General features: G+C 48.6%; 5 protein-coding genes and 1 non-coding gene across 6 annotated transcripts in view; 4 read left to right on the plus strand and 2 right to left on the minus strand.

Annotated features, from left to right (window-relative positions):
- The first annotated feature begins 7717 nt into the window (after window positions 1-7717).
- On the plus strand, window positions 7718-14672 carry ACRALDRAFT_1042787 (uncharacterized protein). Its single transcript, XM_071015277.1, has 5 exons — window positions 7718-9489; window positions 9549-11921; window positions 11976-13765; window positions 13848-13937; window positions 14005-14672. The coding sequence occupies exons 1-5, from the start codon at window positions 7951-7953 to the stop codon at window positions 14483-14485; spliced, it is 6273 nt and encodes a 2090-aa protein (XP_070875167.1). The 5' UTR covers window positions 7718-7950; the 3' UTR covers window positions 14486-14672.
- Window positions 14673-14879: 207 nt separating this feature from the next.
- Window positions 14880-14996, minus strand: ACRALDRAFT_t165. Its single transcript has one exon. It is a non-coding gene; the product is annotated as a tRNA-Arg (tRNA).
- Window positions 14997-15292: 296 nt separating this feature from the next.
- ACRALDRAFT_210649 (uncharacterized protein) lies at window positions 15293-16872 on the plus strand (the record flags this gene model as incomplete). Its single annotated transcript, XM_071023298.1, has 9 exons — window positions 15293-15311; window positions 15394-15424; window positions 15456-15632; window positions 15712-16228; window positions 16301-16448; window positions 16482-16538; window positions 16580-16608; window positions 16673-16764; window positions 16809-16872. The coding sequence occupies 9 exons, from the start codon at window positions 15293-15295 to the stop codon at window positions 16870-16872; spliced, it is 1134 nt and encodes a 377-aa protein (XP_070875168.1).
- ACRALDRAFT_1081876 (mitochondrial 54S ribosomal protein uL2m) lies at window positions 16593-18492 on the minus strand. Its single transcript, XM_071019229.1, has 3 exons — window positions 17268-18492; window positions 17103-17176; window positions 16593-17006 (listed from the first exon to the last, which is right to left on the minus strand). The coding sequence occupies exons 1-3, from the start codon at window positions 18259-18261 to the stop codon at window positions 16896-16898; spliced, it is 1179 nt and encodes a 392-aa protein (XP_070875169.1). The 5' UTR covers window positions 18262-18492; the 3' UTR covers window positions 16593-16895.
- An 873-nt stretch (window positions 18493-19365) lies between these two features.
- Window positions 19366-22325, plus strand: ACRALDRAFT_2035182 (uncharacterized protein). The gene is made up of 5 exons (XM_071020772.1): window positions 19366-19627; window positions 19789-19858; window positions 19955-21193; window positions 21255-21393; window positions 21454-22325. Exons 2-5 carry the CDS (start codon window positions 19850-19852, stop codon window positions 21573-21575), a joined length of 1509 nt encoding a protein of 502 aa, XP_070875170.1. The 5' UTR covers window positions 19366-19627; window positions 19789-19849; the 3' UTR covers window positions 21576-22325.
- A 945-nt stretch (window positions 22326-23270) lies between these two features.
- The window catches only part of ACRALDRAFT_1081874 (uncharacterized protein), a gene marked incomplete at its 3' end in the record, with an annotated part of 1886 nt that continues 1429 nt past the window's right edge, over window positions 23271-23727 (plus strand). The window contains exon 1 of the mRNA XM_071019228.1: window positions 23271-23652. Within this exon, the coding sequence (XP_070875171.1) occupies window positions 23453-23652 (200 nt within the window). The 5' untranslated portion in view covers window positions 23271-23452. The remainder of the gene's footprint in view (window positions 23653-23727) is intronic.

Here is a 23727-nt window from a genome sequence, read left to right on the forward strand (position 1 = left end):
GACCCTTCTCGCTAAGGCTTATTAAATTAGGAAAGATAAGGGATAGGTCTATAAGGCGTATACTAGACGTATAATGTTTGAGGCTATTACTAAAGAGTTAGCTATATTCCACGCTATTACCGGCGCTTTTACCTTAGATACTTACCTATTCTACTATATCCCTACTAAGATCCTTTTTATCTAGCTAGACGCCTTTAAAGAGCACGGGTTCTCCGCTATACTCTTCTAACTAGTCGATAAGACTAAATAGCTTACTAAAGGAACCTTTAAGAAAACCGATATTCGACTAGTGCTTTATATTAGTAAGGGGCTTAACGCTGCTAAAAAGAAGTACTAGTCTACGGAACTTAAGGTCGCCTGCCTAGTATAGGCCGTTTATAAGACCCGTACTATTATTTAGTCCGCTTATCGTAACCCGATTATAGTCCTTATAGACCACGCCGCCACCGTTAGTATTATAAAGTCGATAATCCTGTCTAGCACCGATAAGACTAGGCTAAATATAAAGCTTACCCTCTCCTCCGAGTTTCTTAGCTAGTTCTAGTTAGATTATCGATATATCCCCGGTAAAATAAATATAGTAGCTAACGCTTTATCTCGGCTACTTACTACTAACGGCCCCCCGGCTAAAGGTCTAGGCGAATTAGACCGGATTTAGGAAGACTAGGCTATATGCTATATTAGCGAAATCTAAATAAAGGACGATATATAATAAAGGATTATCGAAGGATACGCTAACGATTCGAAGTAGGCACCTCTCCTTACCTAAGCCACTAACTATAACTTATTAGTTAAGATCCCTTTTAAGGTGGATAATAGTCTCCTATACTAGGTGGATTTAAATAGGAGAAAACGCCTTTATATCCCCTTCTCCCTATATAAGGAATTCCTTTAGGCCGCCCACGATAACCGGTATTATTTCGGAGCTAAACGGATATAATACGATTTAGTTAGCCGCTTTATAATCCCACGACTCTATAAAGAGGTTAACTTATATATCGCTTAATATAAAATATATCGTACCCACTAAACGGATTAGTAGGCTCCCCTTAGCAAGATATAGCCTATCCTAACGCTCCCTATCCCCTTTTATACTATCGCTATAGACTTTATTATCGGGCTGCCCGAAATGCCCTCTATAGGGACACTATAGTAGCGCGAAGGCTTCCCTTTATTCGATGCCCTCCTAACCGTTACGGATAAGTTCTTAAAGGCCTCCCTGCTTATCCCTAGCTATAACACCTATACCGCCGAGGACTAGGCGTCCGTGCTTTTTTAAGCCTTTTAGATAAGTAACTAGGGTATCCCCCGCGCTATTATCTTAGACCGTGACCCTAAGTTCTTATTAGACTTTTAGATAACTTTATAGAAGGTAGCCGGAACTAAGCTAAAGTTCTTAACGGCCTAGTATCCCTAAACCGATAGTATTTCTAAGAGGAAGAACTAAACCGTTAAGATCGGGATACGTATATACCTAGCGGATAACCTAAACGCCCCGTGGCCGAAAGTGATTATACCTTTATAGTTTAACCTAAATAACGCCTTTAATAAAACGCTTAGCTATATACTAAATAAGATACTATACGGCACTAAAACGAATAGTCTACTCGATCTAATCAGTAACGTTAACCCTAAGTTTATATACGAGATATTCTAGGAGGACGCGAAACTTACTATTATAATAGCTTAGATATATATAAAGCGCCTATACGATAAGAAACGGCGTAATATTCGGTTCTAGCCCGGCGACTATATATATATCCGCCTTAGCCGCGGATACTCGCTCCTAGGTAAGGCCAGCCCTAAGCTTAGTGCTTAACGAAGGCCCTTTTAAAGTCCTTAAGTAAGTATCGCCGCTAGCGTACTAATTAGATCTACCTAAGACTCTTAATATACACCCTATTATTAGTATTACTTAACTATAAATAGTTAGGTTCGCGGAGATACCCGAGACTAGAGGACCCGTCGATATATAAGATAGGGACTAAGAGTAATAGCGAGACCTATACGATTACTATAAGATCGAGGCTATCTTAGATAAACGGATTACCCGTAAAGGAAAAGGCAAGCTATATACCGAGTACCTTATTTAATAGAAGGACTGGCCGGACTAGTGGAACGTCTAGATACTAGTAAACGTAATAGAAGCTCCGGATTTAGTAGAGGAATTCGAGGAACGTTAAAGAGCTTTAGAAATGCTTCGTTTAGTATTAAAGGGAATAAAAGAGGTTAAAAGACTAAAGCCCGGCGAGCTCTAAAGAACTAAAAGGACCTATTTAGCCTCGTGGCGGAACCAGGCTAGGGCTAAAGAACTATCCCCCTTAATAACGAACGCTCCTTTGGAAGGCATAACCGATATAGTAAGAATAACACTATCTGATCTCGAACTAGTAAGAACGGAAGCCCTACCGGCTATATAGCCCCAGCGCACACGTAAATCAGCATAGCTAGCTCGAAAATAAAAGATTTCCTTAGCCGCCTATAGCTTTACTATTTTCCTCTATTCCTTACCTATAACTAAGCGATTATAATAACCGTGGCCACGCTCCCTGCTTAATTACCTATTAACATAACCCTATCACCGTTATAAGCATCACGCCCTAACACACACCATTAAGTCCTATTGCCCTTATCGCACTCTATTATATAAGTATTATTCCCTATTATAAGCCTAACACTGCCCTAGCCGCCCTTATATAAGTAAACCACGTTTCTATGCCCCCTAACGTAATATTCTATATAGTTACGTACCCTACGGATATCTATAGGTTAAAAGATTAAGAGCTCCGCGAGGAGTTTACTAGGTGGTTTAGGAACGGCCAGGATGGCGCCGGGCTAATATTTAACGGCTACTTTAGAGCCATTACACTCTTCGGAGATAAGAACGGGGTAGTATATCACCTTATAACGGCCGGTCCAGCGTTTAAGCAGTGGATCACAGACTATAAAGTAATCGTTAAACGCTACCGCCGCTAATTAGCTAAAAAAGGATACGACGACCCTTAAAATAGACACCTAGAGCGTACTATATTCGCCCCAGAGCCTATCGCTAATAAGTATATTAGTATCGGCAGAGTAAAGGATATCGCGGCGGAGTACCCATAGCCATAGTTTCTGCTAAATAATAATCCCACTATCGCGTATTAGCCTTAGTATAAATAATTATTTAAGCAATACCTAGTAATAGCCCGGTATAATACACCTCGCGGACCAGATAGTCAGTTTCTTCACGGATCGGCCCGTAGGGCCAGTCGCCTTATCGTTACTAAGACGGGTTCCCCTATATAAGTAACTAATACACCGAACTAACACTAAAGCCCTGTATTCCGCGACACGAATATTATAGCAGATATACTCGCTAGAATAGATAAGGCTATTAGTATTAGCCTAATACTCGTAGACGTAATAGACAGGCTCGGTAACGATAAGATCGAGCTTATAGACTTTATTACCGCCACTAAAAAACACTATGCGTATATTAAATAGCACGCGATCGCTATTAAAGCGTAGCTATAAGGACTAAAGGAACGCCCCGTACCAGCTATCCGGTTAGTTATAGATATACTCGCCTAGGCCAGTCTAAACCTATCCCTATCAGGAATATAGGCCACCACGCCTAGCGCCGCTAGGCTCGGAAAGCGAGCACACGACGGCATAGGATTTATATAGGCCGCTAAGCGGCTTATCTTTACTATATAAGGCGAAGATAAAATATAGGTATAGGCCGCTAAAAGCTTCGCGAGGCGACTTAAGGATACTAGCCTAATACTAGTACGTATAATATTCACCGCGAATAGGTAGATACTGGCTATCGTTATATAGGGCCCGCACGGCACCGTAATACCTATCCCCGTAGCTAAATTCGCTATAGACTTTATTAACGCCTATATCATCGGCAACGACGTATAGCACGCGGCCGACTTACTATTCCTCGTCGCTATATAGCGATTAAAGAACCATATCCAAGTCGCTAAGCTAAAGAATAACGGCCATTTAGATAAAGCGAAGCGCGAGGCTATAACCAGCTAACTAACCGATAACGCCTAACTCGCTATAGACGCTATCCACCACGCCGCGGCTATCAGCGAGCACTATAAGGCCAACGGCCATAAAGGCCTGCTATTATCGTACGACCTGGTCGGCACGGAGCTTAAGTAACGTCGCGAGGAACTCTAAATCGACGATATAGCAAATATCCTGGCGCTATCTATATAGGACTAGGGCCTGCCTAATATAGAACCCGACATTCCGGACATTAAGGTCCTATAATAAGACTGCACTAAGGGAGTGGCTTATCGCTATCTAGATATCACGCTCTGTTTTCTTTTATTTTCACCAAGTCCCGGGTTAGTAATTACGCGAAGGAGGGACGGGCGGCCAGGCATAGTTGCTAGTGCTATAAATAGAGCCTAACGGAGTTAAGGAATCGCGCTATAGGGCGCCATCTTATACTATAGTTTTTTTTCTATATACGGCCTCGGCTAAAATAAAGATTTCTAACAACGTTTATACCTTATTACTAGTATAATAATCGGCTATGCCGAGTCTAAGATAGATAATATAGACTACACGCCGAGGGGAAGCCCGCGGGACGCAGGGCTTTATCTCTCCCGGGGCATATACTACGCACCACTATCCGGCACTATACCAGGACCCAAAACCATATAGCTCCAGATTAGTGCTAGCACTATACAGGCACTAAACCCGTATAGCGCTAGATTAGTGCTAGCCCTATACTAGCACTAAACTAGTATAGCGCTAGACCGGTGCCAGCACTATCTAAACGCTATACTTAGTATAGCGCCTAGCCTTAGATAGCCCGAGGTTCCCCCGTAGATATACATAGCCGGAACCTCGCCCTTTCCTTTAGACAATTTATCCTATTTACACATTATTTACTATACCCTAAGGTTACCTAACTCAAATCCTCTCGTAGGTCCTATAGTACTAGCTGGCCAGAGATATATACGGTTAGTGCATATTAAATCGTGACCTCTTCTTCCTCTTTATTATCTTCGTAGATCCTATGGCTCTAACACGGTGCTATAGTCCTAGGCTTATACGTATTAATACTAGGCAGGGCAGGCGGTGCCGTTAATAGAGGCGTAACTGCTTCGTTCCGTTCCTTATTCTAGGCAATCTTAAACCCCGATAAAAGCCTCCTTATACTATTCCGACCGTGGCCCCTTACGCGACTCGAACTGGATATCTCTAGGGCGCCCCTTAGGCGTCCTCTACCGCGAACTAGTATCGGATCTAAGGGCACCTAGGGACGGGTACCTGTATTAGTAGCTAGAGCTTTAGTATCCCTTTCCTAATACTAGTAGCGATCGAAGGATCGAAGCTTAAGTGGCTCGTTATCGCGTAAATAATAAGCGAGCACGTGATAGTAGGGTAAGCCGTGGGTTTAAAGGATTAGGTAAGGCAGGTAATTACCTATTTATTATACGCTTAGGAGCTCTTTACGCTATAGAATACTAAGGGCTTAAGGTATAAGCTAGTGCCGAATAAGGCTAAAAAGAGATAATTACGTTAAAAATAGAACGCTATTTTAACGCCTACTTTACTCGATCATAATCTCTTATTCCTAATTCCGCTAGTATAATCGTATCTTCTAAAAGACTATAGTAAGGTCGCCTATAAAAGAGTAAAGGAAGGACTTAATACTCGCGTAGGAAGACTCTATAACCGATATCGTAAGAGTTCCAAAATAGGGAATTCGGTTTAGCTAATATAGGACGATCTTCTTTTTCTATAGCGTGATCCAGGTATTTATAGCGTAACTAACTACGCTAGCTAGGTAGACGCCACTATTTTAGAAGTCGGCTAGCTATTCGTTAAACTCTTTTTCTATACCGTAACTAATTAAGATATTCTAGGCCTAAAGGAAAATAATAAACTATAAGTGGCGTTTAACTTAACCACTACTTATTCGTATAGCTTTTAGGAAGAACCTCTTAGTCTTAGCGATTATATTCGTGTTAACGTGCTATCTATATAAGATCAAGTAGGCTAAGCCTAGTATTAGGTTCTTTCGTAGAGCGTTTATTAGGGTAAGCTCACGATCTATAATAATATAGCATAGGCAAGGAAAATCATTGCCTAAGAACTAAGAGAGGCAGTCTAAAGCCTAGCTATATTAAGCCTTAGTCTCTTTAGGCAGGAAAACGCAGGTAACTTAGAACGCCTTCCGAAAAGGCATAATGCTATAGATACTAAAAAGAGGTATATTAAACCTATTAGTCTTATAGGTATAATCCATTAACAGGATATTAGGTAACTGCCGAAGAAGTGGAACAGTTATTTATGGAGTAATAAAGAGGCACTATACGCGGCCTATATTATCTCGGAGATCGTGGTAAAAGAAGCTTAAGTCGTTATTAAGTTACTATAAAAATAGCAGTAGTTAGTAGGGTTTCTAATATAAAAGGGGGGAAAAGCGATCGATATACGCGATACCTTATAGAGCCACTAGAGAGGGCTGCGTCTAGTAAGCTTATCTCGACGGTGCCTTATAAGCAGGTTAACGATATCTATATAGGTTACCTAAAAAGGCTGCTTTCCTTCGCCTTCCGGGTTCCTAAGCCTGGTTATAATCTACTAGGGCCGAATACCAGTATTCTATAGGTTAATAACCTTATCTTTATATAACGAGAGGCTCTAGGAATAAAAGGCTAAGAAGGTAGCTGCTTTAACCTATAGGTGGTTATAAGAGGAGGCTCCTTTATTACTATCACGACCACGTATCTCCTTTACTACCCATCTACTATCACGTTATCTCTTAACGTTAATCCTAAAGGGGCAGTTTATTATCTAAGTGGAGGTCTTCCTACGCTTACTTACAGGGATTTCCAAGGATCCTTAAGGCGTAGCTACCCGCCCTTTTCCGTAGCGATACGTGATACGCACTGGATTACTGCTATTCGGATACTAGAACTTAATAACGAGGGAGTAACCGTTAATAAAGGCGTGGGTCTATATACCTTGCTAAGCCTTAGAAAGTATGCTATAGATAGAGCCGGCAGGTGGCCCTGGGCTATAGGGTCGTTCTATCGCGATAGTTGTGGATAGTGTAATAGAAGAGGTTAGGATATAAAAAGGTAGGCGTGTGATAATTACGCCTACTTTTATAAAGGCACGTAGGCAGCTAGCTAGCTGTATTATAATTTTATATATAATTTAATTAAATTAGTATAAATATAACTGCTTATACCTACGTAGCGGGAGACCCCGTTTTAGTATAGAAAAATGGGCTGTTTGTATGTAAGAGAACTTGTGAAGTCATGACCCACTTAGTGAGGGCCTGCTATTAGGAATTAGGGGCCTGTTAAAGTTTCCCTATTATAATTACAGAAACAGTATTATTAAAGATTATTAGTAGCTAAGAAATATCTTTTTACTTTAATAGCATTTACGAAATAAAACTATAATATATTATTATATAATCATAACTCGACCCTTATATAAATATAGTACTTAATAATATAAGTATAAGATATTAGTAAAAACAAAATAGTTTATTATATTAAGATTATTATATACGGGATGCTTTTGTTACCACTGGGTATGTAATTCTATATCTTATGCATATTAAAACTTCTTTAACCCATTGATAAAATTATCGAACGGGGCCTAACTTAAGCGGAGAGGTCCTTCCCGTGGGTAAGTTGCAGATTCCAAGACACTTGTCATCGATTTGGCCGTCGGATCGTTTAATAACAGATGCCGTCGTGTTTCTCGTAGGCTACGACTACCCCTGCGTGTATGCCAACGCGTTGATCGGCCATGCAATCGCGGAGTTGTTAAGCAAGCCGACCGGTTCCTCCCTGACGTCCCAATTTCGCCCGTTGGCACTACACACCACATATGCGATGCTCGCTGGTAGACGAAGGATTCACTTCATCCGTCAGAAGAACAACTAGTCTCTCGTCGTAGCTTGCGCGTTTTGAAATGGCCCCGGGGCCTGGTACGCGGTCGGTTTCTGACCAGAACCGCCTCCGATTGCCTCCAGGTGACGTCGTCCGTGAAGGCCCTTCTGCCACTTCCTCCGCTTCTCCAAGCGAAGAACCAGCTCCCACGTCTTATTGGGGAGAGTCGCTTGGAAGTCGATCAGATGACGACGTTGTTGGCCATGACTCTCCCATAGATCCGACGGCATTGCAGTTTGCTCTCCCACCCGATATCCATCAACCGGCACGAGCTCTACCTCGACGAACACCATCTCCGGACCTACACAGCGGCGACTCGCACTACCTTGATGAGCCTACAAATCCCGATTTCTTTGAGTCGGACAGTGTCCCGCTGACTTCGCGAGCACAGCCTATTTCTGGATCCCTGAGTGCGCCGGACGCCGAGGGAAGGGGCAGGGATAGCTTCCAAACCGTCTCGGATTTGGACGATACTGCGTCGCAGAATCGCAATGTCGGGTCTTTTGGCTTGGGTCTGGAGTCTGACGGCACTGGGGTTGGTCGGCTCGGCCATGGGCACTCACTTGCTCCTTCCCCCAATCAGAGATCTCGGTCTCCTTCCACCTCTGATGCGCTCTACCGCGCAGGTTCTATAGTTCGTGCCATGTCCCAGCGCGTGGTGAATATAAGCGGCGAAGGCGAGTCATTTGATCGCAGGTTCTCACACCGTCGATCTGGGTCGCCCGGTGAGGGTCACCGACAAGGACAGATGGGCCCGACGCCTATGGTGCTGGACACATCTTATCCATCGCAGGTCTTCCACGCTACTGGCGAGAAAAGCAATCAGCACACATCTATCACTCCAGAGCCTTCTCCTCCGATTCAACCCCGATCCTCAATGCGAAATCCCCTCAAGGGAAAGTCACTCGGCATATTCGGCCCAGAAAACGTTGTACGCAGGAGGCTCTGTGATCTGCTAGTACATCCCTTCACGGAGCCCATAATTCTGATTCTTATCGTTTTGCAAATGGTTCTCTTGACGGTTGAAGCGGCTCCCAACGTGTTTGAACCTGGGAATGGGCGACCATCAACTTGGGGCACCACATGGATAGACTACGCCATGCTGTGCCTGTTCATCATCTTCACCCTGGAGCTTATGGCACGTATCATTGTGTCGGGTTTCATTCTCAATGCCTCCGAATATAGCACTATCGATCGCAAAAGAGGGGTCCGGGCTGCTGTTGCAGATCAGTACAGGGCGCTTTTTCAGCCTCAGCGACAGAAGTCCGTCAAGGCACCGCGACAGATCAACCTTGGGCCATCAGCTTTTTCCAGGTCCTTCACCTTCATGCAAGGCCAGCCTCTGCCACAGACCGTCGAGGAACAGCAGCGTTATCAACTTGCACGGCGGGCATTCATGCGCCATTCCTTCAATCGCCTGGACTTTTTAGCGGTTATTTCTTACTGGGTGACATTCTTCTTATCAGTTACAGGCTTGGAGAGTGAACATCACCTCTACGTCTTTCGCATGATCAGCTGCTTGCGCATCCTAAGGCTGCTTGCCTTGACGAACGGCACTGCTGTTAGTGATTATCACGTCCCTTAGCAGCTGTGATCATATTTCTAACTCGTGGTCCATAGATCATCCTTGGCAGCTTAAAAAAAGCAGCGCCACTTCTTGTCAGAATCGCGTTTCTCATATCCTTTTTCTGGCTGCTCTTTGCCATTATAGGTGTACAAAGCTTCAAGTCAAGCCTAAGCCGCCAATGTGTCTGGTTAGACCCCGAAGCTGCAACAGACAGGTCAAGGGCTTTCGTCAACGAGTTTCAATTCTGCGGGGGACACATCAATGAGACGACAGAGAAGCCCGAACCCTGGGTATTTGCCCAGGACGAAAACACGCTGTCTAATCTGGCCTATGGAAGCCTTAAAGCCAAAGGTTTCATATGCCCACGCGGTTCCATCTGCCTTCAAGGTGACAATCCGTTTGGAGGCACTGTGAGCTTCGACAATATCTTTCAGTCGCTGGAGATGGTTTTCGTCATCATCAGCTCGAATACCTTCACTGATATAATGTACTATACGACCGAGTCGGACTATCTAGCAGCGGCGCTCTTCACCGCCGGCGCGACCATGATCCTCCTTCTCTGGCTCACCAATCTGCTAATCGCGGTAATCACTTCATCTTTTCAGGTCATTCGGGAAGAGAGCCGGGCCAGTGCCTTCGCGGTGGATCGAGAGCCTCTGGCACAGCCCCACGAAGACAAACGGCCGAAGAGGATATCACGCTTGCAGCGGATCTACGATAAAACGCATCTGATCTGGACAGCGGTCATTTCCCTGGGGCTATTAGCTCAATGCTTTCGGAGCGCGACCATGTCGGATAACCGTGCTCGGTTCATTGATATTACCGAGCTCGTCACTACCATACTTCTTGACGTGGAGATTGCCATTCGATTCTTGGCAGACTGGCGCTCATTTCATCAGAGCTGGCGGAATCTGTTCGACTTATTCCTCGCCATTGCGACTTCCATCATCCTGATCCCGCCAATAAGAACATCAGGACAGGTGTATGCATGGCTTACGATTTTCCAAATACTTCGAGTGTATCGTGTTGTCCTGGCTGTTCCGATGACCGGAAAATTAATCAGACGGGTTGTCGGCAATGCGACGGGCATTGGAAATCTGATCCTATTCGTCTTCCTCATGACATTCATTGTGGCTATTTTGGCTGTCCAGCTGTTTCGTGGAGAGTTGTCCGAGGATGAGGATATATCGTTCTTCTCCATCTATAACTCGTTCCTCGGCATGTGGCAGATTCTTTCGAGCGAAGACTGGACCAGTATTCTGTATACTGTTACCGAGACCCTGTCCCCAGTCAACACACACTGGATTGGCGCGGTGTTTCTGATCGGTTGGTTTGTCCTGTCCTTCTTCATTGTCATTAACATGTTCATTGCTCTCATTCATGAGAATTTCGATGTCAGTGAGGATGAGAAGCGCCTGGAGCAGGTTAAGGCATTCCTCCAAAAAAAAGAGCTGGGCAAGTCATCGAACAATCTTGCGCTCTCCAATATTTTCACCTTTGGCCGGGCACGGAGAAAGAAAGACCCCCTGGACTATGGCCCGGCCATGATGGAAATGCTCTTGAAGGACGCAGTTGTGCATGATTTCCTGGACGATCCAAGCAATACATCACATGACGCTGCTAATGGGGACGAGCCGCCCCAGCTCCCTACCCGAACAACAACTCTAGCCGTGGGCGACGTCCAGCCTGGTTTTATCTCCAATTGGTGGGGCAAGGTTGTCGCACGCTTAAGCGGAAGGGAGCCCAATCCCTTCTATTCAAACATCAGATTCGAAGGGCCGAATGACACGCTCGACCCGCGGCAGATGGCTCGGCAAGCCGTCTCTGCAACATCTGCGCGTCGCAAGGCACAGAGGGAGTACCTAGCCCGCCATCCAACCTACAACAATGCCCTGTTCATCTTCCCGCCTAAGAACCCTATTCGCCGGGCATGCCAAAGGCTAGTTGGGCCAGGACGGGGAAGTGAACGATTTGATGGCGTCGAGCCGAATAAGATGGCTTGGTATACCTTCAGTGTCATCGTCTACGCAGCCATTGTTGCCATGGTCGTCATCGCCTGCGTCACTACACCGTTGTATCAGAAACAGTATCGGGAGCGATACCCGGACGTCTCGATTACCTGGTATATCTGGACAGACATTGCATTTGCCGCGGTTTTCCTGGCCGAAGCTGCTATCAAGGTCATTGCGGACGGGTTCTTCTTTACGCCTAATGCGTACTACCGCAGCTCATGGGGCATCATAGACAGTGCAGTTCTCATCACACTCTTGATTAATGTTGGTACCTTGCTCCTTCAAGACGGAGAAATCTCGAGGGCTATCGGCGCAGTCAAGGCTTTGCGAGCTCTACGGTTGCTCAACGTCAGCAACAGTGCGAGGGACACGTTTCACTCTCTCATTATCGTCGGCTGGTGGAAGATCGTCAGCGTATGTATGGATCTGGCCTCTCGGCGTCACGGATAGGGCTGACACTTCTATTAGGCTGCTTTCGTCTCCATCTCGCTGCTCGTTCCATTTGCCATCTACGGCCTGAATCTCTTCAACGGACTCATGATCTCATGCAACGACGACGACAATGGCGCCATCGTTTCTCTCACGGACTGCTATGGCGAGTTTAACAGCACCCCGTTCAACGATGACTGGCCCATGCTGGCCCCTCGCTCCGCCTCCAATGACTATTTCAACTTTGACGACTTTGGGAACTCCATCTTTGTTCTCTTCTCGATATTGAGTCAAGAGGGCTGGGTGGACGTGTCGTTTGCGGCCCAAGCCATCACTGGCCGCGGCCTGCAACCACAGCGCTTGGCGGCACAGGGGAACGCGATATTTTTCGTGGTTTACAACTTATTGGGAACTGTGTTTGTGCTCACTCTGTTTATCGCCGTATTCATGCGCAACTATACCGAACAGACTGGCGTTGCATTTCTGACAGCGGAACAACGGTCGTGGCTTGAGCTCCGGAAGCTACTGCGACAGGTTTCACCTTCGAAGACTTCCTATGACGAATCTGAGAAGACGTGGAAGAAGTGGTGCCACAAGCGTGCCATCGAGAAGAGGGGCATGTGGTACCAGGGGATGACGGCCGTTCTGGTTTTACACCTCATCCTGCTCATGATGGAATTCCGCCAGGAACCCCGATGGTGGTCCAGAACGAGGGAGTTTCTTTTCCTGGTTTTGGTACTGGTCTACATGGCGAATGTCGTCATCCGCCTTGTGGGACTCGGGTGGGCTAGGTTTCGCAGGAGCTCTTGGGACGTATACTCCCTTATAGCCGTCGGAGGCGCCTTTATCTCGACGACCGTCGCGGTTGCACTCCGCGCATCCAAGGGCGAAGTCATACTGGAAGGCGAGATTTACGTTCTAGTTCACAAGGCCTTCCTGGTTGCCATTGTGCTTCTTCTCATCCCACGAAACGATGCGTTGGACCAATTATTCAAGACAGCGGCGGCGAGTCTCCCTGCCATTGGAAACTTGCTTGCCACTTGGTTTGTCTTTTATCTCGTCTTCGCCATCGCGCTTACGCAGGCCTTCAGCTTGACACGGTTCGGTTCAGACGAAACGGGCCATATCAACTTTCGAACCGTGCCGCACGCTCTTATATTACTCTTCCGCATGAGCGCGGGTGAGGGCTGGAACATCGTCATGGAAGACTTCGCCAACATAGAGCCGCCTTTTTGTGTCGACGATCCTGACTTTTTTCAGAGCGATTGCGGCAGCAAACCCTGGGCTCGGTTCCTCTTCGTGCTCTGGAACATCCTCAGCATGTACATCTTTGTCAACCTCTTCGTCTCACTCATATACGAGAGTTTTAGCTACGTATATCAACGCTCGAGCGGCATCGCGGCTGTTGATCGCGACGAGATCCGCCGCTTCAAGGAAGCATGGCGAAGTGTTGACCCCGCGGGGACGGGGTTCATCAGCAAGGAGGCCTTCCCGCGCCTTCTCGGCGAGCTTTCCGGGGTCTTCGAGATGCGCATCTACGATGCGGATGACTCTGTTAGCCGAATATTGGAGGATGTCCGCAATGACCCGTCTCCTTCCAGGCATACTTCCATCGCGACGATGAGCGCCGTCAGCGGCGTCGATATCGACCGACTCAATAGGCGGCTAGCCCAGATTGACGTCACTAAAGTTCGCGAACGACGCCGGCGATTCAATATATTTTTTGAGGAAGTCATGGTCTCGGCAGACCCCGACAGAGGGATTGCATTCACGACAGTACTTATGATCTTGGCGCATTACAACATCATCAGTGACAGCAAAAGCCTGAGGTAAGCCGGAGAATCCCTATGGTCAAATCAGATGCATGTCACGGACCCAGCGCTCACCAGGATTTCTGCCCGTTGGCTTCAGACTTGAGGAATTCTTGCGCCGGCGAGCGAGACTGCAGAGAGTGGACGAGGAAGTACGCCGAAGGATCGTGCTTGGTTTCTTTGACACCTGGTAAGTAAAACGGCCAACATCCTATATCGAATAAGACGTCAAAGACTGAGTAGCCTTGGAAATAAAGGTATTACTCGAGGCAATTTAAAAGGCATATGGAACGCAAGCGAGCCGGACGCATGACGGCTGTCCCGCAGCTTGATATTCCAGATATCCTCGTGGACGACGAAAGTGAAACTGACGAAGGGCAAACCACGACTCCGCGCGAAAGGGCACAGACACAGACGTCTATGCTAAGCGCCGACGACGCAGCCAGAGCACGCCGAAGGAGCTGGTCAGACACTAACAGGGGTTCGTCTCTTCATGAATCGACATCACCGCATCCTCTCAGCATGCCTCGGTCCAGCCCGTCGTCCCCGCAGCATCAGTCAGCACCCTCGGCATTCAGTTTCGAGTTGTTAGAGCCAGGCTCGCTGTCCAGAGAAACTAGTCGCCGGACAAGTGTTGTCAGTCCCTCCCAGGTTAACGATATCTTGGACGACTCTGTCTGGGTAGAAAGTATCCGAAGAAGCGCGACGATGCGCAGACAGGATTGGAGGGAGTATTGAGCTATTTTTGAGTGTACTGTCATAGCGTTGAATCCCTGTTATCTTCCGTATGGTTGTTAACTCGAGCATGGCGTTGGAGGTGTAAATATAACAGCTTTCTTTACATGGTAGAAGTCGATGCCAAACACGGACCCCTTTGTCTCCGTACGACTCATTGTCCCACTCACCAATCACAGGGTACGCTCACTTGCTATTAATGGATCGGTGTGGGGGAGTCTGCTTGCCTGGTGCAACATCTCTCACGCTTAGCTTGTTGCCACCGCGCAGCCTCACCCAATTAACGAAGCAAGCAAGGGAAAGAAAAAAAAAGAGAAAAAAAAAAAGAGATGATATAAAAAGAAACCCCTTGAATGTCTCCGGTTCTCGCTTTCGATACGAGAACCTGTGAACATGATGACCGACGCAGGACTCGAACCTGCAGCCTCCTGATAAACAACCCGGACGATTTTCGTCTCTTTTCACAAGACAAATCGATCGTAGTCAGACGCTCTACCGATTGAGCCAGTCGGCCAGTTGGGATCCAGACTTGCCTAACCCACAAGAAAAAGACCACCCTCAACCGCGGCGGCCTACGTCCATGGCAGATGGTACAAAGCATTAACCGTGCCGTGTCCGGCTAGGTGACCTGTCGGCTTGGCCCCTGTGGGCCACGATAATCTGTGCGTGTCTCGTAATCTTTCCGACGAAGTCGCAGAAGAGTCTCATCATTGACATGAAACCGCAATGGAGCGGCGACAGGGCTAAAAAGTACCTCATAAGATCGATAATAGTGTACATACGAAGTAGGTACCTACCGTGCGTGACCTTATGTACTCTGTACCTAAAAGTGTACTTATTTATAACTTTCGCGGACCGCTTCAAATCCCATACCTAAGATATAGCCTCTGAGGGAACAAGACCATATTCAGTTGAAACTAATGCTGAACTGGATGAGGCTGAGTGAAACCGACAGACGCGGATTGGAATGAAGTCATTTCTCTATATCTTTTGACCAGGTGCCTTACAAAGTAGTGTGCAACATACGTTGTACATACGTACGTTGTACTCAGGGGCAGGGGTTGCAGATTATGCTGGGCTTTGACCCGTCGCTTGTCCCAGCTTCACCTTCACTTCCACCTCCTGGGAAATCATTCCAGAAAGGAATCTCGTCCGATTTATTGGTATATTATATTAGAATCGAAAAGGAACGTCCTACCCAAGTTTACATTCCCAACGACCTCCATCAGTATTGACGACGCCCCATCCAAACTTTTTGTCGCTCGCTCAACTCCATACCTTCTTGTCATATATCCCGGACAGCTGGCTGTGCGTGGTTCTCTCTCGGCGTTTGTTATCCAACCTTTCAACTCCGTCTCTCGCCTCTCATCCGTACGGCTGTTTCCAAGTACAAAGTATCTTCACCTGCCACGACTTTGGAAAAGGTCAAGGCACCTTGGTGCAAGCGAGACGTTTGGGCGATATACCCCGCCGGGCGAACCCCCAAGAGCATCGAACCAAATAGACATGCAATCCCCATACTTGCAAGCCATGATGGCACTACGTACTTCCTCTAGGCGCTCCTCGACATCATCGCAAGTAAGCAGTGGCCGCAGCTCCTATCGCAGCGTCGCGTCATCACAAGCACGCACCGTCAACAGCATCATCTTTCGGCAGCCTTCCATCCTCGGCATGGAAGAGGAACGCAACAAATTCGGGAGCGACTTGGACATTCTTGAGCCTCGCCCTATCGTTTACTGGGGAGGCGTTGAGGAACGCATGGCATAAGTCTGACGAGACCGCGCCCCGGGCACCGAGTCACGGCCACCACTGACGAAGTGGGCAATTGGCTCTCTTTTCCGCGTGGAAGCTGCTGATCCTTTTATCATTTATGGCGGCGTAAGGAGTTTTGGGACCACCTACTGCACGTCGTTAGACAGATGGGGGTTGGTCATTATAAGCGGACGGATGCCAGACTTTTTCGAACGTCTGTTAGGAGTTGCTCGCGTCATTTCACCAGCGATTTATTCTGCACCCGAGGTTGTAGAAACAAAGTTACGGGGCATGCCGAATCATGGTTGCGCTGCCTTTTGAAGTCGGGTCACCGCGCCTGTTGAGTGCGGTGCGATAAGGAATATGGCTCTGAAGTCATGCCCTTTTCACGCATTACGAATGATGCCTTACGGAGAGGTGTGCCCTGGAGCTGGGTAGAGAACATGGAATGATGTCGAGGTTCTAGGTGCACTGGAAAGTGAAGAGGGCGGCACAGGGAACGTGTCATCGAGTCTTACAATTGCGGACATGTTTCTCCCCCTCGGAAAAGCTATACAGACACCCAGTACTACAGTAATAATACATGCCACTGCCCCATCGCCGTCTCATTCATAGAAAGACGAATGATCGAATCCTAGGCATTGGGCCAAATTCATCTGGCTCAGTCGCCCTTTGACTGCTTGTCCCGCCTCTTCCCCATGTTTCGGACACGGGCTTCGATAACCCACTTATTGAAGTTGTGCTTCCGACGAGTTTTGTAGCCGCCCTTGGACTAATACGTGGTGATTCGGGTGGTTAGCATGATTGTGCGGAAACTGAAGGGGAACACACAAGCGAGACTGGGCTAAAGCAAAAGAAGCTAACATACCGGTGTGCCCCAAGGACTTGTGGGATGGCGATTACCCTTGGACTTGCCGCGGCCACCACCGTGAGGATGGTCCACTACGCATTGGTTCAGTCAAAGGTCCAGCCTTGCGTGCAATCACGACTAGGAGAACAGAAAAAGGGAAGAAAGAAAAGATGAGGTACTGACCTGAATTCATGGCGACACCACGGACTGTCGGTCGGATGTTGAGCCAGCGACTTCTCCCAGCCTTCCCGAGTTGCCTGTATTGATGATGAGGGTTGCTGGCCACGCCGATCGTGGCACATGCGTCCTTGCTGACTCTCCGAATCTCGCCGCTCTGCAACCTCACGGTGACGTACTTGCCAGTCATGACTTTGGTTCCGTCATCTCTCGTCTCTTCCTCCTTGGAGACGACAATGGCATGAGTTCCTGCACTACGGCAAAAGACGGCGGGACCCTTGGCCCTTGATCCGACATTGAAGATGACCGTCCCAACCGGAATCATATGCATTGGAAGGCAATTGCCCCTCCACGCAGTTTTGGCAGCCAGAATACCCGGGTCAACGACTCCTCCCATACTGTCTAGCAAGGCTTTCGGAATGCCCGAACGATAGCTCTGGACGACATCGCCAGCCCTCATACCCTCGGCAGCAAGGATGTAGCTCTTGTTACCATTGACCTGGTTGGTAACGAGGGCGATATGGGCGCTACGCCCGGGGTCGTATTCGATTCGGTCGACAATGTGCGGGCCTCCTTTCCAACGATCAAAATCCACAGTCCTAATCCTCCTCTTGGCACCACCGCCTCGGTGTCGGATAGTAATCTTTCCGGTGGAGTTTCGGCCGCCTTTGCCGTGACCCCTTTTGGGGAACGTCAGCGGAAGGAAAGGCCGGCCTTTCCAGAGATGGTCGTTGATGGGGCGCTTCAGATGACGGACGCCGGGTGTACGGGGTTTGTATGTGCGCATAATGACCGAATCTCTCACATTGGAAGGCGTGCTGGTATCAGGCGCAGCGTACTCGCTGACTACCGAGTGACCCGGCTGGCCTTCACCAGTGCCCGCAGCCTGACGAGCTGCATATCCCGTAGAGAATTGACGTGCAAGGAAAGGACGGAGACCTGCTGAGCAGAAGAGGGCTGGGGAGCGCTCGAACCTCAGAAATATGCGAGGCTGAGCCATCGTACCGTTGGAGGTTCTGCCCCTGTCGGAGAGGGTGCGCGGTAGCAAATGAAGACGAGGTGGGCGACTCCTCAGGGCGACATTTCAGCACCTGAGACTTCCGTGAGCTGTGTAGTTTGCCACTGCGAGAAGGGTGGTTATCGAAATATTACAAACGCTCGATTGATAGAGTTGCGCGGACAATTGAGCATGTCACGGGTGGGTTATCAGTAGACGGTGCTCCCAGATTTTTGCTCAACGGTGTTTTCCAAGCCGGCCAAGATAATCCGGGATTTTGCCGGACACTACTACAGGTCGCGGCCACGCCCCGTTTTGGCTAAGAAATACTCGCCATTATTATATGCATATAGCTTATAGCATGTAGCTACTGAGGTATCACTGATGGAAAGGGAAGCTCACTAGCCACATCCGTTTTCAAGCCCAACACGTCGCGTTAAGCCACAGATTTGGCGCGACATCGCTTGGCTGTGCTTCACGTCACGCTCTGGGGGCTGGGAAATTGGGACCCGATCGTGTTGCTTGCTAAGATGGCCAATGGAATGGACGTTGCCCTGCCGTTGTCTGTTGATTGCCACTGTTTTCTCCAATCCCCCCCACCCGCGCCCATGCAAATGCGGCTGAGAGTCCAGTCAAAGTCGCGCCTCTTCTCCAGACGTTTACAATACAATACGACAGGGCCCCGACAACCTCATCTTCTTTGTCTCCCGATCATTTTCCCCCCGACCATCTCTCTCCCTTTTCCACCTCACTCATATTCTGCCTTCAACCCCCAGTCATTCTCCACGAACGCGAGATTGTGTGTCGGCGCGATCTAACCATTAATTTCACCTTAATCGGAGATCCCTCGAGGTTAAGAAGTATCGCGAACGGTGGCAGCCAAACGTCAACAATACCGACAGAATCGATTATTGTCCGCATAAAAGACGCCCATCACGGCTGGATAGTCATCTCAGACGACCAAAAAACGCGTTCCTTCACCTGCGGTCATTTTCGTCCAGCAGACAAGTCTCTTGTCACGGTATCCATAGTGACCAGCCTCCTCGCGATTACGGGCGGACAGAAGGTGCGTACCCACTATATTTCCCAGTTGAGAGTCCCCACTACCACGATTACCCACTCCACGTCTTCACCACACTCCATACCCTCCCAGCAAAACAACAACATATTCGCTTCTACCCATTCCACCTCTTATGATCCCAGTTCTCTTCTCTCGCTCTTGCACGCATCTACACATTGATCCTCTCTCCTCCCGTCGGAGGTGTCTTGAGCACGCGAATTGACGCGACGACGAACAGATCAGGCCCTCATCCTGAAATATTCCGTTGTCCGTGTCTTCGTCGTCTTGCAAACATCCTGCGGCCTGAAGGTATTCTTCCCGCGAGCATGTCCTACCCGCACTCTCCGGCAAGCAGTGTCAATCACTGTTCTGGCCTCCATTGTCCCCATCGACCGCCTGATTTTTTCAACACATCCTCTACTTTACTTTACGCAAGGGAAGACGCGTCGTCTTGGCTAACGTGAGGGCAGATATCTCCGTATCACGGATTATCTTTTTCAACCTATTTCCCTATCAAAGACCGTCGCAAACATGCCTCCCGTATGTATCCACCCCTCGTGGCATTACTCGTCTCCTATGATGTGTCAATACACGTGGTAGGGTGGTGTTCCAACAACCGTCTAACTTGACACGCAGGGCCGGCCTACTCGTTCACAGCGTCTCGTCTCCAAGGAGAATGACGAAAATAGCGGTACCACCCGCATGACGCGTGCAAAAGCAGCCGCTCAAAACGCCGAAGATGCAGGCCAAGCCAAGAGGGCACTACAAACCAAGAGGACCACGAGCACGAATACCCATGGTACTCAGAGGAGACGTGCTGCTCTCGGCGATGTGAGCAACGTTGGGAAAGTTGAAGCTGGCGAAAGTAAAAAGGCTTCCAGCAAAGTTGGCCTAGTCTCCAAGGCTGCTCAGCCCACTGGTGTTCAGAAAACCCATTCCCGCGCCACCTCCACGCGCGCGGCCGTAAGTGCGAGGGAACCCAAGAAGGCTCCCGAGGTTAAGCGAACGGGCTCGGGTTCCGGAGCTCTGGGCGGCATTCACAAGCGGAAAGCGACATCTTCAACTATTTCCGTAAAGGATGAGTTTCCTTCAAAAGACGACGAGCCGGCCCAGAAAAAGCTTCATACCCTCGAGGGCGAGAAGCGTATCCGGACCGACGAGAATGCCGACTACGCGTCCGTGGATCCGGCTACTGAGACGGAGACTGAGACTCAGGTTGCCTCAAAGCATGTCTTCCCTGAAGGGGTCCAGGACCTCGATACCGAAGACCTCGATGACCCTCTCATGGTCGCTGAGTACGCCAACGAAATCTTCGAGTACCTTCGTGACATCGAATGTAACTGCATCCCCAACCCGAACTACATGGATCATCAAGATGAGCTAGAGTGGAAGACTCGCGGCATTCTAGTCGACTGGCTCATTGAGGTCCATACGCGTTTCCTTTTGCTCCCCGAGACGCTGTTCCTCGCGATCAATCTGATCGACCGCTTCCTCTCCGAGAAGGTGGTCCAGCTCAACAATCTGCAGCTGGTCGGTGTCACCGCTATGTTCATTGCGGCCAAGTACGAGGAAGTCATGTCTCCGCACATTGGCAACTTCCGCAAAATCGCCGACGACGGCTTCACAGAGAGCGAGATCCTGTCCGCCGAACAGTTTCTCCTGAGCACACTCAACTACGACCTCAGTTATCCGAACCCCATGAACTTTCTTCGTCGTATCTCCAAGGCGGACAACTACAATATTCAGTGCCGTACTATCGGCAAGTATCTTATCGAAATTGCTCTCCTGGACCACCGCTTTTTGGCCTTCCGCCCCAGTCACGTTGCGGCTGGCGCTATGTACTTAGGCCGTCTGATTCTCGACCGCGGCGATTGGGTAGGGTTCCCTCGTCCCCTCTTGGGCTTTTTCCATCGGGCTTGCTGACAGGTGACCAAAGGATGCAACCATTGCCTACTATGCTGGGTACACTGAAGAGGAAGTTGAGCCTGTAGTTCGCTTGATGGTCGACTACCTGGCACGCCCTGTCGTGCACGAGGCATTCTTCAAGAAATATGCCAGCAAGAAATTTCTCAAAGGTGAGGACTGCCTGTTCGTCCGTTGATGTCTGCTCGTTTCTAATGTGGACAATGACACAGCCTCTATCCTTACCCGACAATGGGCGAAGAAGACGGCTGCCCACTTCGGCATCACCGACACACATCTCAGTCTGGATCAGATCTCTGCAAAAGAGGAGGAGGGCAATTATGATCACTATTAATAGCGGCATATTGGCATTGTCTACACGGCCATAACCATTCCTGGAAGCGTTCTGCATACGATTGGATCAGCATTGACGGTCAACATTTCTACGACGTAATAGATGCAATGAGCGCAGCAACGATCTCCTGCGCAGTTCCTACCGAATGTGTCGGGTCGCCGGTCTGGGCGGTCGGCCAGATCCGGGATGTACGGGCCCAGGCCAGCTGTGACAGGAGATTTCTTAGCTCGTTCTCTCACCGTGGTTGGCTACACAAATCTTCCCACGTCTTTTGTCGGCTGTCTGTCTTTTTTATCTTTTTGCTGCTTCGTTCTACTGGCCATCATGGCAGTGGGGTGCGCACGCGACTGCCTCTTCTATTTTTGATTGGCGCTTGGAGTCGGGGCCCTGCGAGAAGGCTGGTTCGCTGGAGTTTGGCACTGACATTATCCTGTGCTTTTTTTTGTTTCTTTCCGTCGTTTGTTTAACTTGTAAATATGTTGACGGGTTTGGCGGGAGTGGTTTACGTCTTGGTGCGATAAGATCAGGAATGTTTTGAGGGTCGGGTACGTTGTACAGCTCCGGACAATGCCATTGATCTCTTGAACCAGGTCAGTCGACGGTCAGAAAAACAAAGATCTCTGCTTGGGCAGGTCAACATGGGGGGAAAATGGACGCTTGCTGCTGTGGGCAAAAATTGTAGTGTACATACGTTTGTTCGGGTGTGCTTGGGTGTGGAACGATCAATACATTCCGTACATTATGACCAGATCACAGTCGCTTCGGTCCCTGACAGCTACCTGAAAGGGAAACCAAAAACCTATCTCCCAATTGTGTTCTGTTCACTAATTATTCCCTTGACTGAAATCCAACTCCGCGGCTGTTTGAGCATGCGTTGTTGTCAGACCGGACTTGTTCCCACCGCCTAGAGAGTTCCTTAGGTATGTATAATCGGCTCACTGTTGCTTCTGTCTCTCGATTTACTATTTCACTTTGATTTACCTCCACTTTTGTCCTTGCCCACCATTACTCGGGAGCATGACGCTCCATCGGGATGGCGTGCGACTACGCAGGATACGTGGGAACCAAGCCGGTATGGTATGGCTGTTTCAGTGATGGATCTGCGAGTTGATAATCAAGGCATGCTTTCCCAAGGACCTGCTAGCCTAAGGTCTGCTATGGTAAGTGTAATGTAATTACCTATTGACTAAAAGACGTGAAAAGACGTGTTCCAAAGGTGTTAGGTGGGTAGTAGTCAATATCCGTAAGCCAAAATCCTACCGAAATCTTAACCCGCCGCCACAACTACACATAAGGGTTAAAATCCGTTGATGAACATTCCGAGCCACTGTACTCCTCAAATAAGGGATGGATGACCGTATACCTGCGCGTGCGGCACTTGTATCAGACGTCTCAAGATGCCTCACAAACCCTACAGAGCCACGGCGATATCCCAGTGCTAGCGCGCTGGAGTAATTAATAGACGGATACCTTTTTATTACCATGTAAGTAGCTTCGCCGCGCCGCATTCTCGGAGTGTACATACGAAGTACCGGCAGAAGTGGGGTCCACTAATACCGAAATCCCCGAACATTGCAAGAGCTACGCGGGTGACGTACAGCCCACGTTAAATACAGTGGTAAGCTTAAAGGATTACTTTCTCCCTTGTGGCGTCCTACCTAATCACTCTGCTTCTTCCCTTGGTTGTTTATGTTTACGGAGTATATAATATTTCGAGCTTACAACGTACATTATATCTGGTGGGAGAAGAAGGCAGGCCTCACACGCAAGCGAGCCAGCAACCCAGCTACTCGACTGTGAGCTTTTCCACCCTTCATTCTCCATTCGATCCCTTTGAACAGCTCGGATCTTGCACAGGGGACAGAGAGTGCAACAGGATGCGCGAATCCTACTTCAAACGCCGTCCCAGTGGTCCCATTGGTGCTACTCAACGCCACAACCGGCATTGGAGAGCTTGTCTTGTCACGTCGTATATCTTTGACTGGGTCGTCCTCGCTGCAGCTGCCGCTGCCGGGGGCGCTCTCTCCTTCATAGAACCCAACAAGCGCCCATTTTCCCTTGTTGACCCCAACATATCGTACGTATTCGCCTCCCTTTCCCTAACATACACGGGTTTCAGGAGTGGAACCCCCCCCCCCCACCCACCCCCCAG

The sequence above is a fragment of the Sodiomyces alcalophilus genome, assembly GCF_042370955.1.
Source record: "Sodiomyces alcalophilus JCM 7366 unplaced genomic scaffold ACRALscaffold_4, whole genome shotgun sequence".
Classification (NCBI taxonomy): domain Eukaryota; kingdom Fungi; phylum Ascomycota; class Sordariomycetes; order Glomerellales; family Plectosphaerellaceae; genus Sodiomyces; species Sodiomyces alcalophilus.

Bases quoted from the DNA above. Each gene is read 5' to 3' on its own strand.
- ACRALDRAFT_1042787 (XM_071015277.1), top strand. From the start codon at position 7,951: ATGGCCCCGGGGCCTGGTACGCGGTCGGTTTCTGACCAGAACCGCCTC. The intron at 11,922-11,975 runs GTATGTATGGAT...CACTTCTATTAG, and splicing joins GCTGGTGGAAGATCGTCAGC to GCTGCTTTCGTCTCCATCTC. The intron at 13,766-13,847 runs GTAAGCCGGAGA...CGTTGGCTTCAG, and splicing joins AGTGACAGCAAAAGCCTGAG to ACTTGAGGAATTCTTGCGCC.
- ACRALDRAFT_2035182 (XM_071020772.1), top strand. The intron at 21,194-21,254 runs GTAGGGTTCCCT...AGGTGACCAAAG, and splicing joins TTCTCGACCGCGGCGATTGG to GATGCAACCATTGCCTACTA. The intron at 21,394-21,453 runs GTGAGGACTGCC...ACAATGACACAG, and splicing joins CAGCAAGAAATTTCTCAAAG to CCTCTATCCTTACCCGACAA.
- ACRALDRAFT_1081876 (XM_071019229.1), bottom strand. From the start codon at position 18,261: ATGGCTCAGCCTCGCATATTTCTGAGGTTCGAGCGCTCCCCAGCCCTC. The intron at 17,177-17,267 runs GTCAGTACCTCA...ACCAATGCGTAG, and splicing joins TGGTGTCGCCATGAATTCAG to TGGACCATCCTCACGGTGGT. The intron at 17,007-17,102 runs GTATGTTAGCTT...ACCACGTATTAG, and splicing joins CAAGTCCTTGGGGCACACCG to TCCAAGGGCGGCTACAAAAC.